We start from the raw sequence: 26,513 nt of genomic DNA, 5'->3' as shown, positions 1-26,513 counted from the left end.
CTCGAAACAAAGATGGCACGGCAGCAGAGTTATAAATGATAAACAATTGCATAATACAAATGTTTCCCACAGTCCAAAGACATGCCGGTTAGGTGCATCAGCGATTCTAAATTGTCCCTACTATGTGCTTGGTGTGTGTGTGTGTGTGTGTGTGCGTGTGTGTCCTGTGGTGGGCTGGCGCCCTGCCCGGGGTTTGTTTCCTGCCTTGCGTCCTGTATTGGCTGGGATTGGCTCCAGCAGACCCCCGTGACCCTGTACTTAGGATATAGTGGGTTGGATAATGGATGGATAATACAAATGTAATATATGAAGGATTAACCAAATGAAGGTAAAATAATAAACTCTTCAACACAATGAATATTCAAAGAAATTAAAACATTCTATTAGAAAAATGTATTGAACGAGAAAAGAATTTGTAGCTCCAAAATCACGGCAAAGAAAAGTGTAAGAGCCAAAGTTAGAAAGTTAACGCTTTAAGTTAAACTCATATTAGTGTTTGCTTAAGTAGAATAGAATACAATTTTCTTTCCTAGCTATAGATTAGGTATAGCTTCTTACCCCCTGTAGGTTAACATGAGATAGAACCTTCTCAGCTATATCTGTGATCCAGTGTGTCAATTAAGCTATCCATCCATCCATCCATTATCCAACCCGCTATATCCCTAACACAGGGTCACGGGGGTCGGATGGAGCCAATCCCAGCCAACACAGGACGCAAGGCAGGAATAAACCACGGGCAGGGCACCAACCCACCGCAGGGCACACACACCCACACACCAAGCACACACTAGGGACAATTTAGGTTCGCCAATACACCTAACCTGCATGTCTTTGGACTGTGGGAGGAAACTGGAGCACCCGGAGGAAACCCACGCAGACACGGGGAGAACAAACAAACTCCACGCAGGGAGGACCCGGGAAGCAAACCTGGGTCTTCTTACTGCGAGGCAGCAGCGATACCACTGCACCACCGTTAATTAAGTCAGTATTTTAGAATTAGTCTCATTGCTAGGATGAACTGAAAAGCCCACTTGGAGTTTGTAAGTCGGACAGGCATACAGTTTTCTAACCGTTTAGAAATGGTTCAACTGTATCAGAAAACTTAAAAGAAACAAACAAGATATATAAGCCTTAAACAGGACTTTTCTTAAAAACTGAACTTTTCTTTACTTGCAATATCAATTTTTTATCTTTTTTTTTGTGTGAACTGTTTTGCCCTGAATTTTTGTTAAAGCTTTTAAAAACAAAGATATTTTGTCTGTGGAATCATTTCAACGTGTCAAGTGATTGCTAGACTCCCACGAAGTAAGCTAAAGCTGCAGAACTTTGGTAATTTTGGGTAAATGCAGCTACAAAAACATTCAGGTGACATCATTCATGCACCCAACACAGGAACAGCTTAGAATAAAAAGAATGTCAGAAAAATATAGAAACAACGGTAACACTTTAGGTTTAGTTACCACAAACATACATCTATTACTCATTTACAGTACTCTTATGTAACAAGACCTTAACTAAGGCTCCTTTTGGTCTTCTGCTTTAGTTTGCCTACTCTTACACTTACCAGCGTTTGGGGATATGCACTTTACTGTTGCAATGCATTTGTACCCAGGACTGCAGTCCCACTACGTTACTCTTAATATTTCCTTTAGACTTCACCCAGCTATGGCTATCACTGTAGCCTTCCTATTGGGAGTGCACTCTCTCCATCACCCCAAGCTGATGTCACATTAGTCGTGAGGCATGACAAACTTGCCAACTGTATTTGCTGATCTTGTCACTGCACCATTGCCAATTTAAATGACTGAAAATTACTGGACATGTGTAGTCTACTGACTGCGTGCAGACCTTCCACTCTTATGTCATCCTCGCTACCTTTTTGTGACAGTCAATAACGTGCTGTGTGACGGAGCTGGCACTGCATGAAGGGTTAACAACTACGGCACGTTCATTCACAATCTCTGCTTATCCTGCTATGGTACGTCGGAAAATATGCTTCTCTTCTATTTGCGAGGTCTAAAACATCCATATTCCTTATTCTTCGTTGCAGCATTATATGCATTGTACTTCTGGATGAGTATTCATTGATTGTTAGCTTTCATGCACACAGAGCCCACCTCTACAGATAAAGGCCAAATTAACCTTGTTTGATTTTGTCGAAGCAAGTTGTGGACTAATTGGAATGACCCATTGGGTATACCACATTATGCGACTAGTTTCACAGGAGTGTGCCATTGACTCTCTTCGGCTTTGTAAGATTATGTAAATGAAGGCTACAACTGAAAATCACTAAAAGTCGCATAATGTGGCAAATCCTTAAGAAAAAAACTCCCAGCCCTCGGCAATAAAACAGAGCTAATGTGCAGGCAGAAAAAAAGACTTTAATACATTTTTATCTTTTAGAATTATTCAAATAGATAGTGCCCTAACTGAAAGCAAACTAAATTGTGTACTTCTACAAATGTGGTTTTGTTAGATGTTTAGTCTTTGAAGGAATCTCATTTCTTGCATTGCTTGAACTGTCAGCAGTAACTCAGAACATTTCTCCTCTTTTTCTTTGAGCAGCTCTTTCACTGATCTTATACAGCACTTTGCCATTATCTGAAGTTCCTAAAACTAAAATCATGTTTCCCAAACCAGCTGCTTTAGCTCCCGCTACTGACACCACAACTGGGAGCCAGCAGCACAGCATGCTTGTAATAATAATAATAATAATTCATTACATTTATATAGCGCTTTTCTCAGTACTCAATATAATTTAGAAACAGCTTATGAAACCATACATACATTATGGTAGCAGTTCTAATATAACAGAAATGACTACACACTCTACTTAAACCAATTATCAAAATATCTGGATAAGCAAATGAAAAAAGCATTCACAAACAAGATGTAATTTTCGATAACCAAGTAACAATATCTTTTAATATAACAAACTGTTTTAGCCTAGAAAAGAAATAAAGTGCCTTTTTAAAGGTCAGCCTTTTGAATGTTACGAGAACAGTTTGCCTCCTTCCAGAAAAGTTCTGCTCCGGAGTCCAGCAATTCCAATTAAGGAATAGGAAGATAACTGAGGCTACATCTACCCAACTACATTTTTAATTAAAAACGGAGGCATTAGTCTCGTTTTTCACCTTTTGTCCAAACTACTCTGGCATTTTCAACCCCTGAAAAAGGTGTCTTTTGAAAATGTTCTCCAGAGCGAGAGTGAGAGACCTAAGATCATTTGAATTTTTGTATACTTCTGAAAACAGCAACTTGCCATTGTAATGTGGTTGGGTGAGAAAACACACTTTAAAAAACTCAGACTCTAATTGTTCTCTGATTTGCTCATGCTGATTATATAGCCCTTCCCTGATTGGATCCTGATCATTACAACATCTCTTTGCCTGATTGGTCATCCTTCACAGAAATTACCCATATTGCAACCTAACAGGCATACAGGAGTTGCTTTCCTTGCCGCTTGTTGTGTTGCTTACCTGTATGAATCTAAATCATGTTTTGTAAGGTTTGCATGCGGCATACATGCAAGAAAGGCAAATAATATACCAGTCTCTGCGATTTTCAGATTAAATTTAACTCTTTAGGCAGAAACATTACCATCCCTTCAAGGATTGTTCCACTGATGCAGACATTCCCAGTGTAGGTGAACATCTACATCATATGCATTTTCAGCCACGCTAGTGTGGACAGAGATATTCTCATAAACGCTACTATGGACAGAGATCATTTTCATTTAAAAACACCATTTTAAAATGAAAATGTAGTAGTGTGGATACAGCCTGAATCTTAATGTCCATAATTTCAAAACACATCTTTTTAGCAATTTCAAAAAGGCAAGTTTATAGGGAGATATTATAGTCATAGGGGACTTTAATTATCCAAATATTAAGTGGGATAACCTTGCAGATGGAAGAGCTCAAGAGCAGGAGTTTTTAGAAGTAATCAGTGATTGTTTTCTAACACAGCATGTTAAAGCACCAACACGGGGTGAAGCCTGTCTGGATTTAGTATTTTGTAACAATCAGGATAGAATTGAGGGTGTAGAGGTGATTGAATCACTAGGGTTGAGTGACCATAATATAATATAAGTTGAACTTTGGTAGGGCTAATTTTGAGCAGATGCGACAATGTCTAAGTAGGAAACACTGGGATAAGCTTTTAAGTGAGGAGACAGTCGAGGAGCAGGGGAACAGATTTAAAAATGTTTTACATGAAATGTGGGACAGATACATACCTACATTTGGAATTAATAGGAAATTTTTAAAAACTCCTCAGTGGATTAATAAAGATTTAAAAAAGAAGTTGCAAAGGAAAAAAACTGCTTTATAAGGCATATAAGACTAATGAGTGCAAAGTGAATCGTAGAGCGTATGAGAACATGAGGGCAACCATTAAGAAGGATATCAGGGAGGCTAAAAGACAGTTGGAGAGGAATACAGCAGATAAGGTGAAAGAAGACCCTAAGAGATTCTTTCAGTATTTTAGTAGTAAAAGAACAGTCAAGGAGGAGGTGAAGTGCATCAGAAATAGTAAAGGGGGATTAAAAGATACAGACAGTGAAATAGCAGATGTCCTAAACTTAACTTTTTCTGAGGTCTTCACATGTGAGGACCTGAATAACATCCCACTGGTAAATGGAACTACTAAGGAGGTGCTGAGGGATTTGGAAATTGTAGAGGGAGAATTTCTGCTCAGATTAAATAAGCTGAAATCAAACAAATCACCAGGACCAGATAATATTTACCCTCGAGTTCTTAAGGAGGCTAGCGAGTACATATATAAACCCTTGACACATATTTTTAAGAAGTCACTGCACACTGGAGAGATTCCGAAGGACTGGAACGAGGCAAATATCATCCCATTATATAAAAAGGGTGACAGGGCAGATCCAAGCAACTATAGGCCAGTAAGCTTAACATGCATCACAGGAAAATTACTGGAAGGAATTACATGTATTAAGGATAAGATTGAGCAACACCTGGCAAGGAGAAGAGTTATTCTGAACAGTCAGCATGGGTTCAAAAGAGGGAGGTCGTGTTTTACTAATAAGCTGGAATTCTATGAGGAGGCAAAAAAAGGATACGATCAAAGTGGAGCATATGATATTATTTATCTTGACTTTCAGAAAGCATTTGATAAGGTGCCACATGAGAGCTTGGGCATCAAATTAATAGAAGTGGGAGTTCAGGGTGGTGTTTTTGGATGGGTGCAGAATTGGCTCAGACACAGGAAGCAGAGGGTGATGGTGAGAGGAACCTCATCAGAACTGGCTGATGTTGAGAGTGGTGTTCCACAGGGGTCAGTGCTAGGGCCGCTGCTATTTTTAATATATATAAATGATTTAGATAGGAATATAAATAACAAGCTGGTGAAGTTTGCAGATGATACCAAGATAGGTGGATTAGCAGATAATTTGGAATCCGTTATATCATTACAGAAGGACTTAGATAGCATATAGATTTGTGTCAGATGAAATTTAATGTCAAAAAATGTAAAGTATTACACATAGGAAGTAAAAATGTTAGGTTTGAATACACAATGGGCAGTCAGAAAATCGGGAGTACATCTTATGAGTAGGATTTAGGTGTCGTAATGGACTCTAAGCTATCGACTTCCAGACAGTATTCAGAAACCATGAAGAAGGCTAACAGAATATCAGGTTTTATAGCGTGGAGTACAAGTCCAAGGAGGTTCTGCGCAACCTTTATAACACACTGGTGAGGCCTCATCTGGAGTACTGTGTGCAGTTTTGTTCTCCAGGCTACAAAAAGGACATAGCAGTGCTAGAAAAGGTCCAGAGAAGAGCGACTAGGCTGATTCCAGAGCTACAGGGGAGGAATTATGAGGAAAGATTAAAAGAGCTGAGCATTTACAGTTTAGGCAAAAGAAGATTAAGAGGTGACATGATTGAAGTGTTTAAAATCACGAAGGGAATTAGTACAGTGGATGGAGACTGTTGTTTTAAAATGAGTTCATCAAGAACATGGGACACAGTTGGAAACTTGTTAAGGGTAAATTTCGCACAAACATTAGGACGTTTTTCTTTACACAAAGAATGATAGACACTTGGAATAAGCTACCAAGTAGTGTGGTGAACACTAAGACTTTAAGGACTTTCAAAACTCGACTTGATGTTTTTTTGGAAGAAATAAGTGGATAGGACTGGCGAGCTTTGTTGGGGGGGAATGGCCTGTTCTCGTCTAGAGTGTTCTAATGTTCTAATGATCTAATGTTCTAATTTAAGTTACTCGTTCATGGCTGCAGCAGGTGAACAGACAACTCTGTTTGCATAATAATTATTGATTTTCAAATATTCTATCTGTACATGTTTGTGAGACTCTGACAATGTGCTGCTGAAGAATACAATCACCTCCACTTTCAGAAAGCTACAATAAAAATAAAATATAAAAAAAATAAATAAATAAAAAAAAGAAAGATTCCTATAATAGCATCAGATTGCACTGTGCACCTTTTCATGCTGTGTATTGATTATTACATCTTTAGACTGCTTAATTGACACCATAATTATAAAATGAAATTATAATTGGTATTGTAAGTGGAGGTATTTTTATAAGATTAAACATTCATAATTTGTACTGCGGAAATAAAGCTGCTACAGAATGAGGCAGTGATTGGTAATTTAAGGTTGTAAAATGCTGATTCATCATAATGTTCTTGTCGGCTCTTTTCTGCAGCCCCACACACTACTATGCTCCTGCGATGCCCAGAGGTGGTGCGGACTACTATGATGTTTATGGACCGCAGTATGTGGAGGATTATGGGATGTATCCACCTGGAGCACGTCCTGACAGCTTCTGTTCCGTTCCTGGAGCATATGAGAGGATACCACCGCAGTGGGTTTCAGAAGAGAAACAACGGGCAATGTATCCGCAAGATCGTTCGCGGGACATGGTTGGAAGAGGAGGTGGAGGCTACCAGTGGACTGGCCATGTGCCCAGCACTCAGCAGTCACTGTACTATGCACAGAATTCCTTACGCCGGCTTACTTTGCAGCCTCGTTCTCGCTCTGTCCCTCGTCGCGCCTCACAAGGGACCGTATGCTGCTGGCTCTCGTGCCTTTTCTCCAGTGCGGTCTCCTAGTGCTCGATTTGAACGCCACCATGACAATATGGTATATGCTGAGCCTGTATACTCCATGAGAAGGTCCATCAGCTCCCCAAAGGTAATTGCTTCCAGGAATAATGTGTCTGTTAGAAATGGCTGCTAGTTACACCAATGTAACACCAAAATTTTCAATAACCTTTTTTAATTAAATGTAGATTTTAAACTCACGAAATGCAGGTTTCCCTGCAAGACAATAATTGTATTTGCAGATTCATGTCCAGCCATGTCAGTGAAAGCTATTATTAACATAAACATAACATTCTCAAGCTGAAGTCTCTTAGTTAATTATTGAATTTTCACACTTTCCAGGCTGTTGTGCTATTTCTACAGTATTTAAAGCATGTGATTTAACCAGAAACAGAATGTGGTAATAAAGATTTGTAACTTCAAAATGCACCACTGACAACCACTGTTCTACTGTTCTTTCTATTTAAGCACGATTACCCGGGAGAGAGGCGGTCGATGTCGCCAGGACTGTACCATTACAACTACCCTGCCTCTCCCACCCTTCAAGAAAAAATGGTAGGTGATGGTGTTACTAACACAACTGTTTTTTAGCCAGCCACACACCTGCTTTATTTCCCCATCAATACTTCTTCAGTCTTGTTAACCTGAGACCATAAGATTTCCAGGTTTATTCGTCGCTTCCATTCAGCCATTCATCTCTGACTTTTCTTACGTTTAAACACATAAGATAAGTGTGTCAGATTAGCTACTGCTGCGGCCTTGAAACTCACAAACCAAGGCTTCTTCATAGAGTGTAAAATATACACGTTTCTCTTATGTTCGTGTTCATGAATTTTCTCCCACATCCCAGATTTATACAAGTAGAGGAAATTAGTCATGTGAGAGAAAATGTAGGATTGTGCGTATTATGTGCTGCGCAATGGACTGGCATCCCATCTATGGTTTCTTCTAACCTTATTCCCAAAACTGCCAAAAAGGCTTAAACTACAGCATTATATCCATGTAATGGTTAAGATAGGGTAACAAAGTGGGCTTTTTGAAGCTTTTTATACATAAAGGAACAACCCTCTTTATTTGGATTAAGTCTTACTGCTGTCAACTTGGACAGCACAGAACTCCACTACTGAGTGCACTATTTTCTCTCTTGTTCAAGAAAGCTATTTTTTCTCTTTCTTAACTGTGTTATTTGGTCAAATTAATGGTAACACCTCCATTTCCAGTCTGCTACTAACCAGAACTACTCTTGCCTGCACTTCAGACCTATCTTCTCACTTCAACTTTCTCTCTGTCTTGCTGCATATGGGACAGGAGGACATTTTAGACCTACAACTGCAGAGGAATCTCGAGTACTTGGACCGACAGGTAGGCGACCCCCCCTTCCCAGAGTGAGGTAAAAGAAAAGAAAAGTTAGAGTGAAGATGTGTTAAGAGGAATTTTGATGTAGTAGATAGTGCAAAGCATTAGCATGCTGGACAAAAAGAGATATCAGACAAGATCAAATTGTTTTAAAAAGAAAACAGGAATGAGAATCAGCAAGCTTCACTGGATTCTTTTTAACACTTTAGACACAAGTTGTTTCATTTCATGACTTGCTCTCCTGCAGCGAGTGAAAATATTCCATTCATTCCAGTTACAGGAGAACATCTTGTTTTCTGACTTTTTGCTGTAGGTACTTACTCTTTTAGTAGGCTCCTAAAGTTAAGCTCCATTCCTGAATGCCTCCAGTGGCTCTGGAAGTAACAAATCCAGGACATGGAATTAAGACGTCACCTGACTATGAGCTTCCTTATCATTGGTTTGTACACATCCTTCATACTTTGAGCACAGAGAGTGGAAATCAAACCTCTTATCCTGTGTGGTCAGGTGGTGGAAGGACAGATTGGGAACAGTCAAAATGCTAGGATGCCAACTGGGTTGTCCCTATTAATTGTTGCGAGTTGAAACAAGCAAAATAAAGAAAATTAATGAAAACAGCGCCAATGTGCTATCCCGATCAGGGATTTCTTTCTTCTAAAGCCGGGGTGGGCAGTGTCAGTCCTGGAGAGCTGCAGTGGCTACAGGTTTCATTAGAAACCAATCCTTGCCAATCTCAGACCTTATTTAATCTTACGGCTTATTCCTCTGCAATGTAAGGTTCTTATATCGGAGATTTTTTCCTTTCCAAGGATATCATTCATCCAAATGATTTTTGAGCCTAAATCATATAATTGTCAGTCTGTCACATTTTTCTGTTAAGTTTTTTATTAAATCAAACAGTGCAGGATGAACACACACAGAGATATAAATGGAAGCAAGCTAGATGGAGAACTTCTGGCTGCTTTGTCATTTAAAACTTATTGCTAATAAGGAGCCATTAAAACACTGAATGCAGCTGTTTAAGACTGAAATAAGCAATTAAGGGTGGAGAACCTTAACAAGAGATGAAGCATCAAAATTTCACTTAAGCAATAAGGGCTTCATCAGCAATAATTGACTTCTCATTAAGAACAAAAGACTCTTCCAGGACCGACATTGCCCACCCCTGTTCTATGGGATCTTTTAAGAGTCACGTGCTCCACCGTATGTCTCGTTCCGGTCCTCCCAGCAAAAGATGCCTTTCTCGTTTGCCGGCGCTTCTTTAATAGCACAACTTCCAGGAAGGTGGGGGGGGGGCGGGGGTTAAGTTCCCTTACCGGGCGGCTTCTCGGAGCTGTGAGGGAAGAAGAACACTCGTCTCAGCGGGTTATTGTGTACCTTTTCCCCGACCCTTAGAGGAGTCCTCCGACGCCCATGCCATGACACCTGTTTAATTAGAAAGACTCCCCATGTCCATGTAACTATTAATACCTTTAACTGTGAGTGATCACTTTGTAAGCACATCACTTCGCTTGAATCTTCCTTTCTCCTTGTTGCCTCTCTTAAATGGCACTGATCTGAGAAGACTGGCTCATGGTATTTAAAGTACCCAACACCATTTGCATTAATCCACCACTGGAATACAAACTCTAGTCATGCCCTCCATGTAAAACTTCTCAGCTACTGTAGAATTCCCTTCAGCTTTTTGACGGCAGGTGCTAATTTTGAAATTGACTTCCTTCACCTGCCACTGCAGATCACCTTCTCATGTGGCCTGTCTGATAAATCTACACCACGGTATCAAATGTAACAGACTGCGTCTTAGTCATGTCACTCCCTATGTGGTATGCTGCTACCCTGCTGTCCACACAGCCTGAAAGAAAAATCAAACCTCTTGGCCCATCTAGCCAAAGAGGAAATCCTCCAGTTCAAAATGGCTATAGGTAGTACATTTTATTCCTTTTAATTTAACCCTGTTGCATAAAAAAAATAAAAAATGATATGTAACATAAGTTTCTGTAAATACACAGTGAAAATTTTACTCTAGACAGACGGAACTGGTGTAAAGGAAATGGTGACAGTACTTATGTAAGAAAGAAAGTCAGATAGCAGACAGAGGTAACATTGTGCAAGGTGGGGAAAAGCTAATTGACGGACAGAACAAGCACAGGTAACGTGTTTGGACCCACTGCAGAAATCAAAAGAGGGTGACGTTGTGTTTCCCCTCTAGGTAACTGAAGGGGACCGGCTCATCAGTGTTGTACAGAGACTTGTTGAGAACTCTTCACCTCGAGCGCAGCTCTACACACAAGTAAGACAGTAGGAGGGGTCTCTAGTGGGTTTAGTTTGCTTTGGGGAAAGCTAGCTTGCTGTGACAACATTTAACCACTGGGAAGCTGTACAGATCAGCATTGCTCCTACAGTGTACGGTATGTACCATGACAGATGCTTTAGAGCAAGCATATCTGCTTCTCTGTTCATCTTAGACTTGAGCTGCATTTAGACTAGGGAATACCCTGAGAATTTTAAGATGCTTTCTACTCAGATGAAGTGCTCTCCTCCCCATCTCTTCCCTTTACTTGGTTTGCTCCTCCTTTACATGAAGCTAAGCTTTGCACAACTTGTAAATTCAATACTGGGTGCTTTGGAATGTAGGAACTTCATCATATCGTCTCAAAGCATAAATTATTAAGTTTAGAGTCACTTTCATCAGTAAGAGTTGATGAAGATTAAAACATTTCTAAAAACCAATTTCTCATAATCTATGTAGTGTGAACTAGGACCCCAAAGCACGTTAAGTCCCAAAAAAGCACTTACAAAAGTGCCCATTGGGTGGGGATTTACAATCAAACTCTGACTAGATATAAGGTCAAACACCAGATCTTCCTAAAATGCAAAGTTTATTTTCATAACATGTTCTGTTACACTAGGAGCACTAAGATTTAAAGAAGTTGTCTGCAAAGGCAATCCAGGTGAACAAGGTCCTAATAAAGAATCCAGAGCAAGGTTGAAAACAGAGAAAACGGGTCAAAAATCCAGTAATTCTCAAAAGCACAGTGAAAGGTACAAGAAAACTCACCATTCCCAGGCATGTGCAAAATGAAATGCCAGGAACCGTGGGAGACCCTCCAGATTTATAAGGGGGAGAGCAGTTTCTGCTGGTGATTGACAGGTGGTTGTGCCTCTTGGGGACCACCAATTCATGGAGCATAGCCGAGGCAGCCTGTATACATAGACAAACCAACAATGAAGAAAGATGCTCATAACCAAGATAAAAAGAATACAAAATGAACAACAGAGACCTCAAACATGAATTTGAACCCCAGCTAGGGGTGGAACCTTGGCTGAGACCTGACACTATGTGTCTGGCTTTTTTTAATCTGAGTTTCTAATCACGACATCTGTATACTAAAATGCTAAGTAGTGTAAATTCAACGCTGAGCTTGCCTGCTTATGCTCAATCAGAGTTCAAGATGCTATGTTATTTAAAAACCTTATTATCCAAAACCATGGGGAATTTTAATTGCCTTAATATGATTGTTAATTAATAAGTATATCTAATATAATCTAATCTTAAATAGAAATACACTGCAAAACACAATTCACTTACTCACCTAATCACATTTTGTAAATAGCCATGAGCCAAGGTCAGCACCACAGCAAATTTAACAAGGGACACTAGTGTCCCAAAGTGTGATTACAATACAAATAAACCTCACATCAGTGATGATCGAAACAGGGATGTTTTTAAAAAATGACGCTACAATTTGTTTTGTAGGCGATTCCACAATTGAGAAATGTGAAACTCACTAAAGAATAATCTTTGGGGGTTTTAAAGATTTCTTAAGGGTAGAAAATAAGGAATATTGCTCTTTAAAGACTGGTCCTAGTTCCATGTTTATCTGTGATTTTTTTCTGCAGGTAATCACATGCACACTACTAAAATCAATTCTATTTTTAATTCTCTTCCATATTGCTATGGAGGTGCAGTGAGTTTTTGCTTCATATTGCTTACAGTATATGAAGATGCACTAAAATGTACTACTGTGTGATCTCCGCAGGCAAACACGCTTTATTAAAAGCCACTTGACTTCAGATTTCATTTCTGTCTCCAATGCATCTTTAGGATTGCTGTCACCAAGATTGTTATCATAATTGGCAAAGTGGGCATCCTCTACCAGCAAAAACACAACACATGTCTGGTTGCTCAAGAAAATGTCTAGATACAACAGGAAAACAGTCACATTTTTTCCACTAGAGATACTGAATGTATTTAAATACAGAAAGACAAATATATAATTAACTCATGAAAATGCTTCCAGAAGGCAGGAATCATCTTTCTTCCTGTGTCTATGGCACAAATTTCACAGGAAGTGAAAGGGCATTTATTTTGCAAATTTTCTTATGAATCTCTGTATGTTCGATTTTGCATAAATCTTTTTGCTCATCTCCAAGCCCACATTATTTTTGATTCACAGCAAATGTGCTCGAGAGTGTGTAATGAATAGATTACAGCAAACAGAACTGCACCTTACACAACGCAATGCCTCAGGATCGCAGTGTAACAGGCCAAGTGCAGCTCTTATCAATCAAACATGTTTAAGGTCGGCATCAGTACTTTTTGCTTTCAATTGTTTTGCTGCAATTTTATTTGTAATTTTATTCTATCTCTTTTTGAATGAGATTCTAACTGGCACAACAAGTACCAAATCATCCCCCGTGTTGTATTTTGAATTGCCTTCTCTGGATATATTTTCAAAGTTGATTTCTGAGACTCGTCTAGTGGTATTGTGATACTTAAGAGATTGTTGCGGTGTACACTAGTCTGTCATTAAAATGGATATTAGTCATAATTAATTATCAATAAACTGATAACAGAACAGTGAGGTCTGCTTCCATTCTAAATACAATATTGAACAAATAATTAATATTAAGTAAGTTCACATTGCTGCTCTGCTCTCCTTTCTATTTTGCGTCTTAAGAAAGATGCTTTTTTGTAGCAAAATGATGAAAAAGCACCAGCAATTCCCAGCGCACAGACAGACTGGTCTGATCAAATACCATCTAAATCTCATGCCATTAGCACCATACAGCCTATTCATTGCCACCAGGCAGCTAGTGCTTTTAAAGACAGCTCCTTATAGTACAAAATCATGAAGGGTTGGGTTCTTTTATTCATTTACTTCTGCTGATTTTACCTGACACATGGAGGCAACACTAGACTCAAGACTTAGGAAGGAAATTGCCCTCAGCTTGTTCCAGTGAATAGCAGGTTACACACCATAAAAGAACCTCACAACAACAGTATCATTTTGGTGACAGCAGACATAGAAGAGAATGTTATCCATGCTGATCTCTTCAGGAAACCTTCCCACACAGACTCTAGGCCATGTTTCAGTTTCTCATGGCTACCTAGCAAGACAGTAGGAGTCTATGATTGTTGGACAGCAAGCTAGAGGGTGGTATCCATTTTTATATCTTTGTTCAACTGTTTGTTTTCAGAAACTTCATCCATTTTAAAATAGCTACATTTCTTATCAGATATTCATTAGGTGCACAGTTTTTGTCCCTTTTGTGGTTTGTCTGCTTTTGTTGGAACTCTCTAGCCAAATGACAATTTTATAACTGTCCTTAGCGTAATGTCTTTTCTTCTCTTTCTTCTATGCTTTGATCGCCAAGAGTTTCTAACTTCTAGTAACATACTTTTTAATGTGAGAAGCTAAATGCTGTTTGTATATGCATGTTTTGATGATATAAAGGTGAGGTAAACCTTTAGATACATATATGAGTTAAATGAAATACTGAAAATAGAGTACAGCCACCCCTCCAGATTCTCGAATTGAAAATTTGCAGTTTCAGTTATTCACAAGTTGGCTGTGAATGATTAAAAATTAACATTTTTGGAGCTTGTCAAAATATCACAGAAACACACAGACAGCAAGTAAGCCAAAAATTTATAATCAATACTGGAAAAGATATGTAGCACATAAAATGATTTAATGTAGAAAAAATTGTGTTATTCAATATTCAGTAGTGTAAGTATCATTAATATTAAAAGTTACTTTTGGTAAAAAAAGAACTATGGGATCTACGCCAGCCGCCTTCACTGCTCCCTTAGTTATTCAGCAGATCCACACATCTCCTCCTAGCTGGTATGCACTCCACACTGTCTCTTTCTCACTCTCACGGTTGACTTTAATGGAAACCTGGATAGAGCTCTAGCCATCCTTTTCAGCTCTTGACCTTCTCACACTCACGCTAAGTTGCTCACTCCTCGATTTCCATTCTTCTGACTTCTTTTACTCCTTTCTAACCTGCCCTTGCGATCAACACAGTTGGATATTACTGGAACAGCGGTTAAGCAGTGGAGTAAGTAAAAGAAAACCTGAAAGTAATTAATAAATTAAACCACAAAAATATCCCACTGTCACACGCTCCACCACTGTTAAGGAGGCCCAAGTATTATCTGCAAATTTTCACAATCACTAGTGTCTTCCACCTTTAACCATCATGAATGTGAAGGGGTGACTGTATATATGTGTGGAAGATATTTTAAAGGACAGCTAACAAGAGTAATAAATATACCACTTGCTCCAGACCCCTAACTCCTAAGATGGACCTCCTATAGTAAGTGTGTTGTTTTGGTAGGAGATCCTCAGATTAGTCATGAATAGCAATCCTACTGTTAAAGGCAAAGCCCTAACTCTTAGGTGACCACAGAGATACACAATATTATGATGTATAGCCTCTAGAGTGGAAATGAAATGATTTGTCTTTAAGCATCGAGCTGGACCAGCATTCTTAAATAGCCCACACTTCATGTTCTGCTGTTACCAGGTTAGTCTTTGGCTCCCAGCAACCATGAAATGTGTTGAAATGAGTGTGGAAATCAATGTATCCATTTGTCGAGACCTCTGACATTTGTGATTTGATGTGGACTAAATATGTAAAGCCTGAATACCAAAATGGGCTGTAGAGTGAATGATTCTTAAAGTAATTCCAATGTCTTCTTCTATAGGTGTCGCCATTCCATGACAACTACAGAGATATTTCACCCGTCTACAGGAGTAACGACCTTGACGTAGATGTAAGATATTTTTCTGTTTTCAGAAGCCTACAAGTACTCGACTCTTCAAAAGTTCCTCTACTGACTCTTTTCTCTATTCCATAGAAACTTCTGGGCCAACTGTGTGAGCAGAACAGGGTGCTGAAGGACCAGGAACTTACTGTGCAGCGGCTGAGAGTTGACAAAGTAAGAAGTGATCATTCTGTTCTTGAATCTCCATCGAGGGCTGGTGTGTTAAATAATGCCTCCTAAGGCAAGGCACATTTTTTCCCTAAACCACCTAAATATACTGTATATATCCTTACTAGGCATAAGTCAATACAATTAATCCACATACAATATTTATTACAGAACAATGGGCAAAATAATAAGTAATAAATATATATAATAAATAAACAAAAAATGCACTGATAATAACACAAATCTGCCTGGGATTGGCTCCAGCAGACCCTTGTGACCCTGTGTTAGGATATAGCAGGTTGGACAATGACTGACTGACTAATAATACAAATGCCAATGCTTCTGTTTGAACCAAATATTTATTTTTATTAAGTTTTGCATTTGTGAAACTGAATACGAAACAAAGTGCTGTTGTTTCGCTCACCTAATTTCCCTAAATACCTTGGCAGTTTCAAACTCTGTCCTGCAAACTAAAAGACATCTGTCCTTTTTAATTAAACACGTTTGGTACAAACTTAAGAGACATTGCACGGACATTAGAAATGAATGGGAAGTGCATTTAAGACTGAAACCTGGAAGCACTTCTTTATACAAAGAGTTGTTGGATTCTGGAACAAACTACCAAGACATAAGTTGTAACAGAAACCTTGACAACCTTTAAGAAGAATCTGGATGAGATATTGGGGCAGCTTAGCTATTAGCTAAACAAACGGGCTTAATGGACTGAATGGTCTCCAGTTGTTTCTGAAATTTCTTATGCTCTTATGTACCTGTGACAGTCACATTAATAACCATCAAGAAATTAAGAAAATTTTACTAAATGACTAGCAATACATACACAATATGATATGTGAAAATCAAGAAAATGTCATCATCAGTTACTGATATGTAGCTTCAAAATGCTCATGTATCGTTTTGATGCTTAAAAGCTCGCAATGTGAAAAATTGCAGTTGTTAGATATCCGAAATGTTTAAAATAAAAATATTTCTTTCAGTTTTTGAAGGCACTATAAAAATTCAGCACTTCTTACTGTTCATACTTAATTCAAATTTTTTGTATTATTATTTTGTTTTGTTAAAAGAATACTCTTGTTTGAAAATGTTGCCCTAACCAAAGTGTTGGCAGAAGAAAATCACTCCATGGCCTCACCCAACGTGATATAGTTGCACAGAAAATTTTTTGAAATCCCACATAAATTTTACATGAATTGGCTCAACTCATATCTTAAAAATCGAAATGCAGCCTTATTTGGTAAATAACCAATAAATTCAATTGCAGACAGCTTACAGTTAATAGTACTTAATTTTTAGCTTGTTTTTGTAAAGCTTGGCATGGTGGCACATTGGATGCCACTGTTGTCTTACAACTCCAGAGACGTGAGCTTAACTCGTAGCCTGCACACTCTCTGTCTTGAGTTTACACATCCTTCCCAACTGCTGTGTGGATTTTTTCTCCAGTGTTCTAGTTTCCTCCTACATCCCAAAGATGTTAAAGTTTAATAAATCAGCAATCTGAATTGAATTGATATGAGTGAATGTAGCATTGTTTGCCTCCATGTTATCATGTCAACCTTTTACTTCTCATATATTTTTTATTCCCCTGAAGTGTCAAATGTAATTCTTTTTTTTGCCTCATAGGATGGCTTGGAGGGGGCTCTGGGTGCCATGCACCAAGAAATGGAGCTCTACCGAGGTCAGGGCTCTTCCATTGAAAAGCTGTTGCAAAAGAAAGAGTCTTTGCAGAACCAACTGATAAACATCAGGGGGGAGCTGTCACAAGCAACAAATGTAAGATACCTGAGCCAGAGGCCTGAGCACAGGGGGGCCTAATTTAGATTTGCGATTCCGTCTAACTTGATTTTATGCCACAGGTGATGGCTGCAACAAGGGTGGAGTTTGAGGCCCTGGAAGATGAAGTCCTCTCTGTACACCGCTACCTGCACGAGCAGCTGCTTCTGGGCAATCAGGTAGGTGATCAGTCATTGGGTTTCTGTTTTAAAAATACCTCAGATCTATTCTAGCAGTTGAGATCAATTTGAAAGTAAATGGATAGAACAAAAAAAATGAACAAATAAACCAACGAACTAATTTTACTGTCCAAAGGTGAAGTTTAGATTTTTTTCACAGGCTCAATAAATAAATAAATATTATAACAAACAACAACAATATCCCTTAAATACACTCAAGAATAACATAAAAGAAGCAAAAAAAACATTCTGACTGAAGTGAAAAAAAAACACAAACTTTGTGCGATATAACATTTCGACAATCACTTGGGATTAAATGACAAGCTCCAGGCTGCCTGAAGAGGTCCGGCTGTGTAGGCTGCAAAACATAAGTGAGAATGAAGCTTTAACTAATCAGAGTAAGGAATGTGAGGCATCCAGCACATAGACAGCATATGAGATTTGTGGTTTAACAAATCAGTGAAATATTATACTGTGTGATCAAGGTGCCTTATTTTTGTAGCCAATAAAATGTATTATAACTGTTATGTGAGCCAAGTAGGAAATAATATAAGACTCTGTACTTCGGCTCCTTTGCACAAAAAGAAGTAAAAGCAAATGACAAGCTTCCTCCTGCCTGGTTCTTTAGGGTGATTATTTACATCAATTAAATTTCTATCACACTAGTTTAATGATAAGATAGCAGTTACAGTGAGGCATTACAAAGGCATATTGCTGTAGGTACGAAGGAGCCCGAGTAGCATTTCCTGACACACTTCTAATGAATACTTTACCTCAAACTCGTCAATGTTAGTGTGTCAGAGAAAGAACATGCAACACGGGCAGGCCAGATAAACCATAAAAATAATTGTATTTCTTACAGTCTCAGCTCTACTATCACATATTTACATCAAATCCCATGTCAAATATAATCAATTGATCATAATATAAATATATAAATATTACAAATCTAAAACCTCAAAATTACCACAAATACTATTAACGATATTTAAATGACAGAAGATGTTGGCGAAACAGGCACTTTCTTATTTTAACAAGTTAGAAAATGTGTGCAGAGCGTAATATTTGGGTGTATTAGGCACTTAGTTAACTGATATGAAAGTTGGAGCATTTTTTGTTACTCATTTACTTTATAACAGAGGCAGATATCACCATATTGGTTTTTTTTTAATATTTTGTCACAGTGGTGAATGTCATATGTAAAGGAGATTTGTATTAGATAGATAGATAGATAGATAGATAGATAGATAGATAGATAGATAGATAGATAGATAGATAGATAGATAGATAGATAGATAGATAGATAGATAGATAGATAGATAGATAGATAGATAGATAGATAGATAGATAGATAGTGTCGCAATAACGAGACATCACACAGATAAAGGTTTGGGGCAGCCACCCGTATAATGAGGTATCCTGGCTGCAAAGTCGAAAATGCAAAATATAGAGCACTGATGTGCTTAGAACAGAGTCCACAACAAGACTGACTCATAGGGGAAACGGTTAGACTTTTAAAGGGGAAGACAGGAAGTGAGGTCATATGGGTCTGGCTCAGGATCATCTGCCATAGGTTCAAGCCCGGAGGTGACATCACAGGGGCCGGAGTCTTCTTCCATTGGCTCGGTTCCGGAAGTGACGTCATGAGAGCCAGGTGAGATATCCCAGGAATGGTCTACAGGCAAGAGAAAAAAAGAATCAGTGTACTCTGCCACATCCCGGCATGCCTCAGAACTGCTTCCCTTGAGCCCTTTAGCTGCCTCCCATGCGCACGTGTGTGACAATAGATAGATAGATAGATAGATAGATAGATAGATAGATAGATAGATAGATAGATAGATAGATAGATAGATAGATAGATAGATAGATAGATAGATAGATAGATAGATAGATAGATAGATACTTTATTAATCCCAAGGGGAAATTCACAAATAATAATAATAATAATAACCTGCTACAGGCTTTAACTGATGGAAGAGTTTGAAGATAATTGTGTTAAAACCGCAAGAGAACAAACGTTAGAAATATTTCTATAATCAAACAAAAATCCTAGAAAGACATAAATGAGTTTAAATTGCACAGCTTAGAGGAATTTATTTTGTGTATTATTATTATTATTATTATTATTATTATTACCACTAGGGGGCTTCGCTCCCTGCTCGCTTTACTCGCCAACCAATACCCCACCCCCAACCCACCCCACCTCGGCAGTGATACACGCCATTGTGAAGAGGGGGGCTGAACACATTCCAGGGAGATGCAGTCGCTCCTCTGAAACCCCCTCTTGAATGGTGATACAATGGGAAACAAATTGTTTTTTTTTTTACCTCCTCTTTGCTCAATCAGCTGCTGGCTTGCTGCTGCTGCCATGCCACGTGATCTGCTTCTCATGCGGCTCTTCAAATGTTTAAAAGCCTGTACAGCAGCTGTTCTTTTGACTCACTGCAAGGACAGGGCTGCAGTAGATAGATAGATAGATAGATAGATAGATAGATAGATAGATAGATAGATAGATAGATAGATAGATAGATAGATAGATAGATAGATAGATAGATAGATAGATAGATAGATAGATAGATAGATAGATAGATAGATAGATAGATACTTTATTAATCCCAAGGGGAAATTCACATACTCCAGCAGCAGCATACTGATACAAAAACAATATTAAATTAAAGAGTAATAAAAATGCAGGTAAAAACAGACAATGACTTTGAATAATGTTAACGTTTACCCCCCCCCCAGGTGGAATTGAAGAGTCGCATAGTTTGGGGGAGGAACTATCTCCTCAGTCTGTCAGTGGAGCAGGACAGTGACTTACGTTTTAGATTTACGTTAGATTAGATTAGATATACTTTTTGTCCCCAAGGAGAAATGAAAACTTTACAGAAGCTCAAAAGAAGAAAGGAAAAGTATATATTTTTAGCTATATATGTTGTAATGAACAAACAACATCCACCAGACACAAAAGAACATCTGGCTAGGATAATAAAGAGCTGCTTGTAGGCTTGCAGGTGGCAGCAAGATGTTGAGACCTGTCCAGATGTACCACAGATTTACATTTAAATGCATGAACATTTAAATATAGCAGTTCCAGCTTGTTGTGTCCTCAGACTAGAAGTTTGCACCAATCAAAGATATCTGGTTGAAGACATCGGCATTCCGAATGACCCATCTTTAGAGTATTCACAGTGGAATGAATCATTTCTGTTGCTGAGGTTAAAAATAAGCATCAACAAGATGTTGCAATCCCTTCCTAGTCAGTAATCTGGACAAATTCAGACTGCATTTCAAGGCCTAGGTCGCTCATTTTAGCTTCAATTGTAATGTGCTCACTGTTTTAGTAAATCTTATTCACACTAGTCTCCAGACCCCTTTCCCCTCCGTCTGATTGTATCAGAAATATTAAATAGCGTCTGAAATAGGAGGCTCAGACTGCCACCCTGCTGTTTGTATATAGCAACATTGATATTATATCCACTAGGAAGCATCTCAGGAGTCCAAACCCTTGACAGAACTGCATGGACACCACTTACAGGTGCAAATAACTTTTTATTCATAGCAATACATTTACAGGATTTCATCAAAGATCAATTCTCTTTCCTTTTCTCAGACTTCCCTTCCTCCACTCTTTCCAATCAAGTGTTGTCCTTCTCTTCTTCTCTCTTCTCAAATGAGATGAGAAGTCCCCTTTTATGCTGGACCTGAGAGCACTTCTGGTGCCAGGACATTACATGATGGAAACACTCCTGGTTCAGGCAGAAGCCTCTCAATGTAGGTACAGTGCTTCTCTGCAGCTTCCCTTGGAAGCACTCATGGAACTCAGTAGGGCTCCCCAGTGTGACTACAGCTCCCAGTGTGCCCTGTGGTTGTGTTTATGGGTGCACCAGTCTATGAGTACTGCCACTTAGCATATCAGGGGAATATACAGTCTTGGACAGCTATCACCCACAATCCAGTGTCTAGGAACAGGACCACCATCCATTCCAGTTGAGACATCAGTCCAGAGTTGCCTCCTATTACAATAGGTCATCATTAGTAAACTATATTTATTAGCACCTAAGAAGGAGAAAGGTTCTCATGGACTAAGAGGATGTCTTTATATTTTCTCAGGATGCTGGATGTTAAGTGGCAAGCAAACAAGCCCCACAAGGAATAGAGTGAGTCTGTTAAGTTAGGTGTGCTCCAATTAAAGTAGTTGTTTTTACATGGAGGGGACGAGTACTGCAGCCCTGTCCTTGCTTGTAATATGCCTTGGGGTGATATATAGCACAGAATGGTGTAATACAAATCAAAAGGTTAATTGCTGGCTGGTATTTAAAAGGACCAGGAAAGGTAATAAAGAAATGCTTTAACAAAGCAGCTACTGTATGTCATACTTCCCCAGTTTGGATATTGATCACAGGTACTTTGATCTACTTTATGACTGTCTATTTTATTTATTCTCCATTGCCCTTTCCATAAAATCAGACACCTCCTCCAGGCACTTTCCCTTGGCACTTAATCAGCACAGCTGCAGAGATGATCTCTTCTTTCCAGCTTCTTATAGGCCAAATGAGCTCAGCTAAGGGCAAGGTCTTTATTGCATTCTTTTTAAATAACATGAAGCGGCATTGGACACTTTGAAAAGAGTTTCCAAATGAATTATTTACTCCATTGCTGTGAATTATTTAGCCCAGTTTAGTTACGCCATTGCTTGATATTTGTGCTTTCTGCACACTTTATAATGTGTGTTTTAATAATGCATGTATAAGACAATGAGAGCAGGTGGGTTATTTTTCAAAGTGGCTTGGAGGCGGAGTGTACTGTTGTTGTGGGTTGGCTGTAAAGGACACAACACCGTCTACCACCTACAGCACCGATAATGAAAGAAGGATCTTCATTCATGGGTCATACAGAAAACATTTTCCTAGGAGAAACATCAGGCTCATCTTATTTACTGATTATTCTATTTAGGTTGCACCAATTTAATTTTTGAAAAGAACCAGGCAAGTAAATAATAAATGGTATTTGTCCTTTTTATAAGACAAGTGAAAAGAAATTACAGCAAGGCAAGAATATTTAATTTTATTCTGGTTTTTTGAGTAAGCAGTGGGATGTGTGAATGGGTTTTAATAAATCAGGCAGGCTGACAGTGATGATGGTGGCATCTGTGGTGCATTTATGACTTTGGTTTATTGAACATGTTTCTCTTGTTTCAGAGTGAACACATGCATCGGCAAATTCAGAAGGAACTTTGGAGAATTCAAGATGTCTTGGAGGGACTTCACAAAAACAACCCATCACGAGGGACCAATACTGCCAAACAAAGAGGTATTTGCTACACCTTCCACAAGCTGGTGGAGGAAAAGCGTGGAAAATAGACATACTTACAGACATACAATACAATAGGAATAATACAAATATGTTTATAGGGCTTATAGGGTCATTACTACCACATGAACAGAACATAGTGAAATTTCTGCTTGTATATACTAATTAGAATGATGCTTTATCAAATAATGAATTTTTTTAAGTTTTAAAGTGTCGTTCTTAGGATTCTACTGTCATTTGAGAGTTGAGCAGCACAGTGCCTCAATGGTTAGTGTTGCTGCCTGAGAGATCCAGCACTTGGGTATTGAATTCTGTAGCCAGTTCCTCAATTTGTGGAGAACATGCGTCTCCTGTGTCTTCCTGGTTTTTCCTTCCACATCCCAATGACAATGACATTAGGAGGAGGAGGTTGGGAGTATGCGTTGATAGCATGTTGCCGCCCCCACCACAAGACAAACCACCTGGATTGGGACCCGACTGCAGCAGGTGACACCCCAGCATCACACTGGAACAGTGTGAAGTTTTTTACGGTGGCTACAGTACTAATCCTGCCACCGATCCCCAAGTTTTCCCCGTAAATTAGAGGACTTAGGTTAATCCATAATTCAAAACTGGCCCTCTGTAAGTGTTGTACGTGCTTAATTGGGCTTCGAAATTGACTGGTACCCTACCCAGGGTTGGTTCCTGCCTTACAGCCGCTGCTGCCAGTACAGATTTTGTCCCTAACAATGATGAATTGAATTAACTGGGTTTGAGAATACAAGGTTGTTCTATTAAATAACAAGACTGACACAATAACTCACTTTTATTTACAGTATATAACAATTCTAATGCTTATCCCCTTCAATATACTCCCCATTTGCAGTTATGCACCAATGCAGTCTTGATTCCACTGGTTGAAGGCTTGGAGCAGATCAATTTCTGCTTGTGTTTTCAAGAAATCTGAAATTTTCTTCTTTACTGCATCCATTGACTCAAAACGTGTTCCTTTAAGCACCGATTTCAATTTAGGAAAAACACACACACACAAGACATGCAGTCTTCTCCGTAAACCTCAGTAGACATTTGAAAATATTCCGTTGTTGTTTTGTTCAATTTTACTAAAAATTTCAAATTGACCCGTTGCTCAACTTTTAAACGTAGCATGATTCCGACACACAAGGGGAAACACAACTGCATTAAATGGTGACTGACAATCAACTAAATGGCAGAGAGTGTTGTCGTTTGTCGTACAGGTTTGGACAGGTTTAAACCTGCATGGCAAGTGCTTGTAATCAGTTCTCACTGCTTTGTTTAAGAGATAGAAACACAGTGTCGTTATTTAATAGACGGACCTCATTTAATGTGTTATGTCATTTGTGAGTCATGTGTCTTATCCTATCATTATCCTGTCATTGTTCAAATCCGATTTTATGCTCTGATCAGATTTACCTGTTTTGACAGTTCACATTTATAAGTTCAGGTGTTCCGTATCTAACTATAATATGAATGCACCTGTTCTCCAAAACGGCACACCTGCACACATTTTTATGTTTCTGCGTTACCAACAACAAAAAAAACGTTATATTTGTGGGATGACTCATGGTATTAAAACTGACAAAATGGACACACTAGTAGCTAGTGTAGATATCACATTTTGCTCTGGAGGACATCAAGCTGTTCTTCAGCTGTACATGATTAGGTTAAAAAAAAAAAATACAGATGGCTGGCTTTTGCTTTTTTTCGCAACCATTGCTGGCACTGCTGCAGCAAAAGATGTGTTGGTATGAGGAAAGACCCAGTAATGGTGAGACCGTAAGCGTTGTTACAGCTGTAGCTCTCCTCCATGGTTGTTTTGCCGTGCTGCAGGCATTATCTGATGACAACAGAACTCACCACATGAGTATTGGCAAAAGCACATGAATTCCAATCTGATCATTCTCATTCATTTCTCATGGCCATATACTATGTAGGACCACATATGAAGGTGACTCAAATCTGATTTGAAAAGATAGAATTTCTATGTCCATGCAGCCCAGAAAACATCAGATTTGTGTATCATTAAGGCAAAAAAGACAATTTGAGTCACTACAGCTTAGTAATGTGAATGTAGCCCAACAGCCTGGCCTTCTACTGTATAGAAAGAGTAATGAAATTAAAATTGAACTTAATCTTTTTTTCTTTTTTTCACAGTGACAAGTGGACCATCAGGATCATTCAGTACTAACAGCCCAGCCAGTCCCCTTAGCTCTGTTAGCCTCACAAGTCCCTTAAGCCCCTTTTCTCCAGCTTCAGGTTCACAAGGCTCTCCCAGTAAACACGTCATAGAGGTGAGTTGTCTTTTCCTCACATTCACCAGCATCCTTTCTTCAGATCTTACAGTTCCTGATCATGATACTTAAGATGCTCTTCTATGGATCTGCAGCTTTTTCCTTAATTTCATCTGTTTTTTTTAAAATTCAGAATATGTTCCTAGGTAAAACCAAGGTAGTAATAGGTGCTAGAATTACATTTAAATTAAGAAACAAATGCAGAAAAGTGTAGGTTATCACTTGACAGGAGGAGACGGAAGGGCACTGCAGAGATTAAACCTGGAATGTTAAATACAAGGCAGCCCAGCAATTGAAAGAGGAAGCCATTGCACCAAATTACATCTTAAATGTAATATTTTTAAATACTCAGGGACCTTTACGTATCAAAAGGTAGTCATTGTTGGTGTAAAAGTAGACAAGTTACTGTGGGGGTAGGTGATTAAAAAACAGTCAATCACATATGCGTTGGGTTTAAGATGCATCTTTATTAGCAGTTCCATTTTAAAGTACTCACTATTTCACAAGCTTCCATTCATACCTAATAGATGGCAATTAAGCAATTAAACATGTGGTTGTGTTTCTGGATACTTAAAGAGGTTCAGTGAGGTGAGTTTTCATGGTTTATTACTTTTGGCTCTGTAATATAGTTGTGCACATACATTTATGTAACCCTGGCAGAAAAATGTTTGGATAATATGAGTGATCAGACAAAACACCATTCTTTGAAAAGGAATAGTGGTCACATGAAGTGATTTATCATAAATAGTTTATAGCATTATTGCTGTTAATTACTTGCATTATTCTGTGTTTCTTATTAGTTTTGTGTATTATTTAATTTTTATGTGTCTATACTTGTTCTATTATGTGTCTTATGGGTGGTTCCCAAAGAGGCGGGGCCACTTACCTTTCACCGTCAGCTTATACAGGCTCAGGAATACCCACAGCCCCTCACAGTTCATTGAACACACTGGCGTTGGTGAATTTCTCTTGTGTTTTATTCGCTGCTTGTTGCATATTTACTTTTTGAGCTTATGCTCTGTTTTTAACTTCGATTTCTGGATTTTTGTATTGGGTATTGTCTGCCTTGGATTGTATCTGCTTTTGTATGCGACCCTTGCTGTATCTTTTGTACTCTGTGGAGTTTCACTGTTTTCAGAGAATTTTTCTGATATAAGTCTTTTGATTTGTAAAGATTCTATGTTGTTTGCTTTTAGTGACTACCCAGGGTTTGCTGGCTTTCCTCCCCTTCTAGTATTTTGAAATATT

General features: G+C 38.7%; 1 protein-coding gene across 1 annotated transcript in view; it reads left to right on the top strand.

The window, feature by feature from the left end:
* plekha6 (pleckstrin homology domain containing, family A member 6) overlaps positions 1–26,513 on the top strand; it is a 128,050-nt gene that overhangs the window by 66,957 nt on the left and 34,580 nt on the right. Inside the window, 11 exon segments of the mRNA XM_051925151.1 lie at positions 6,699–7,052; positions 7,054–7,186; positions 7,564–7,650; positions 8,404–8,457; positions 10,661–10,741; positions 15,449–15,517; positions 15,602–15,682; positions 17,315–17,464; positions 17,548–17,643; positions 22,845–22,956; positions 25,129–25,265. Coding sequence (XP_051781111.1) covers positions 6,699–7,052; positions 7,054–7,186; positions 7,564–7,650; positions 8,404–8,457; positions 10,661–10,741; positions 15,449–15,517; positions 15,602–15,682; positions 17,315–17,464; positions 17,548–17,643; positions 22,845–22,956; positions 25,129–25,265 — 1,354 coding nt within the window.

This window comes from Erpetoichthys calabaricus, chromosome 3, assembly GCF_900747795.2.
Source record: "Erpetoichthys calabaricus chromosome 3, fErpCal1.3, whole genome shotgun sequence".
In the NCBI taxonomy this organism is placed as follows: domain Eukaryota; kingdom Metazoa; phylum Chordata; class Cladistia; order Polypteriformes; family Polypteridae; genus Erpetoichthys; species Erpetoichthys calabaricus.
This window is presented reverse-complemented; position numbering and strand designations above follow the sequence as displayed.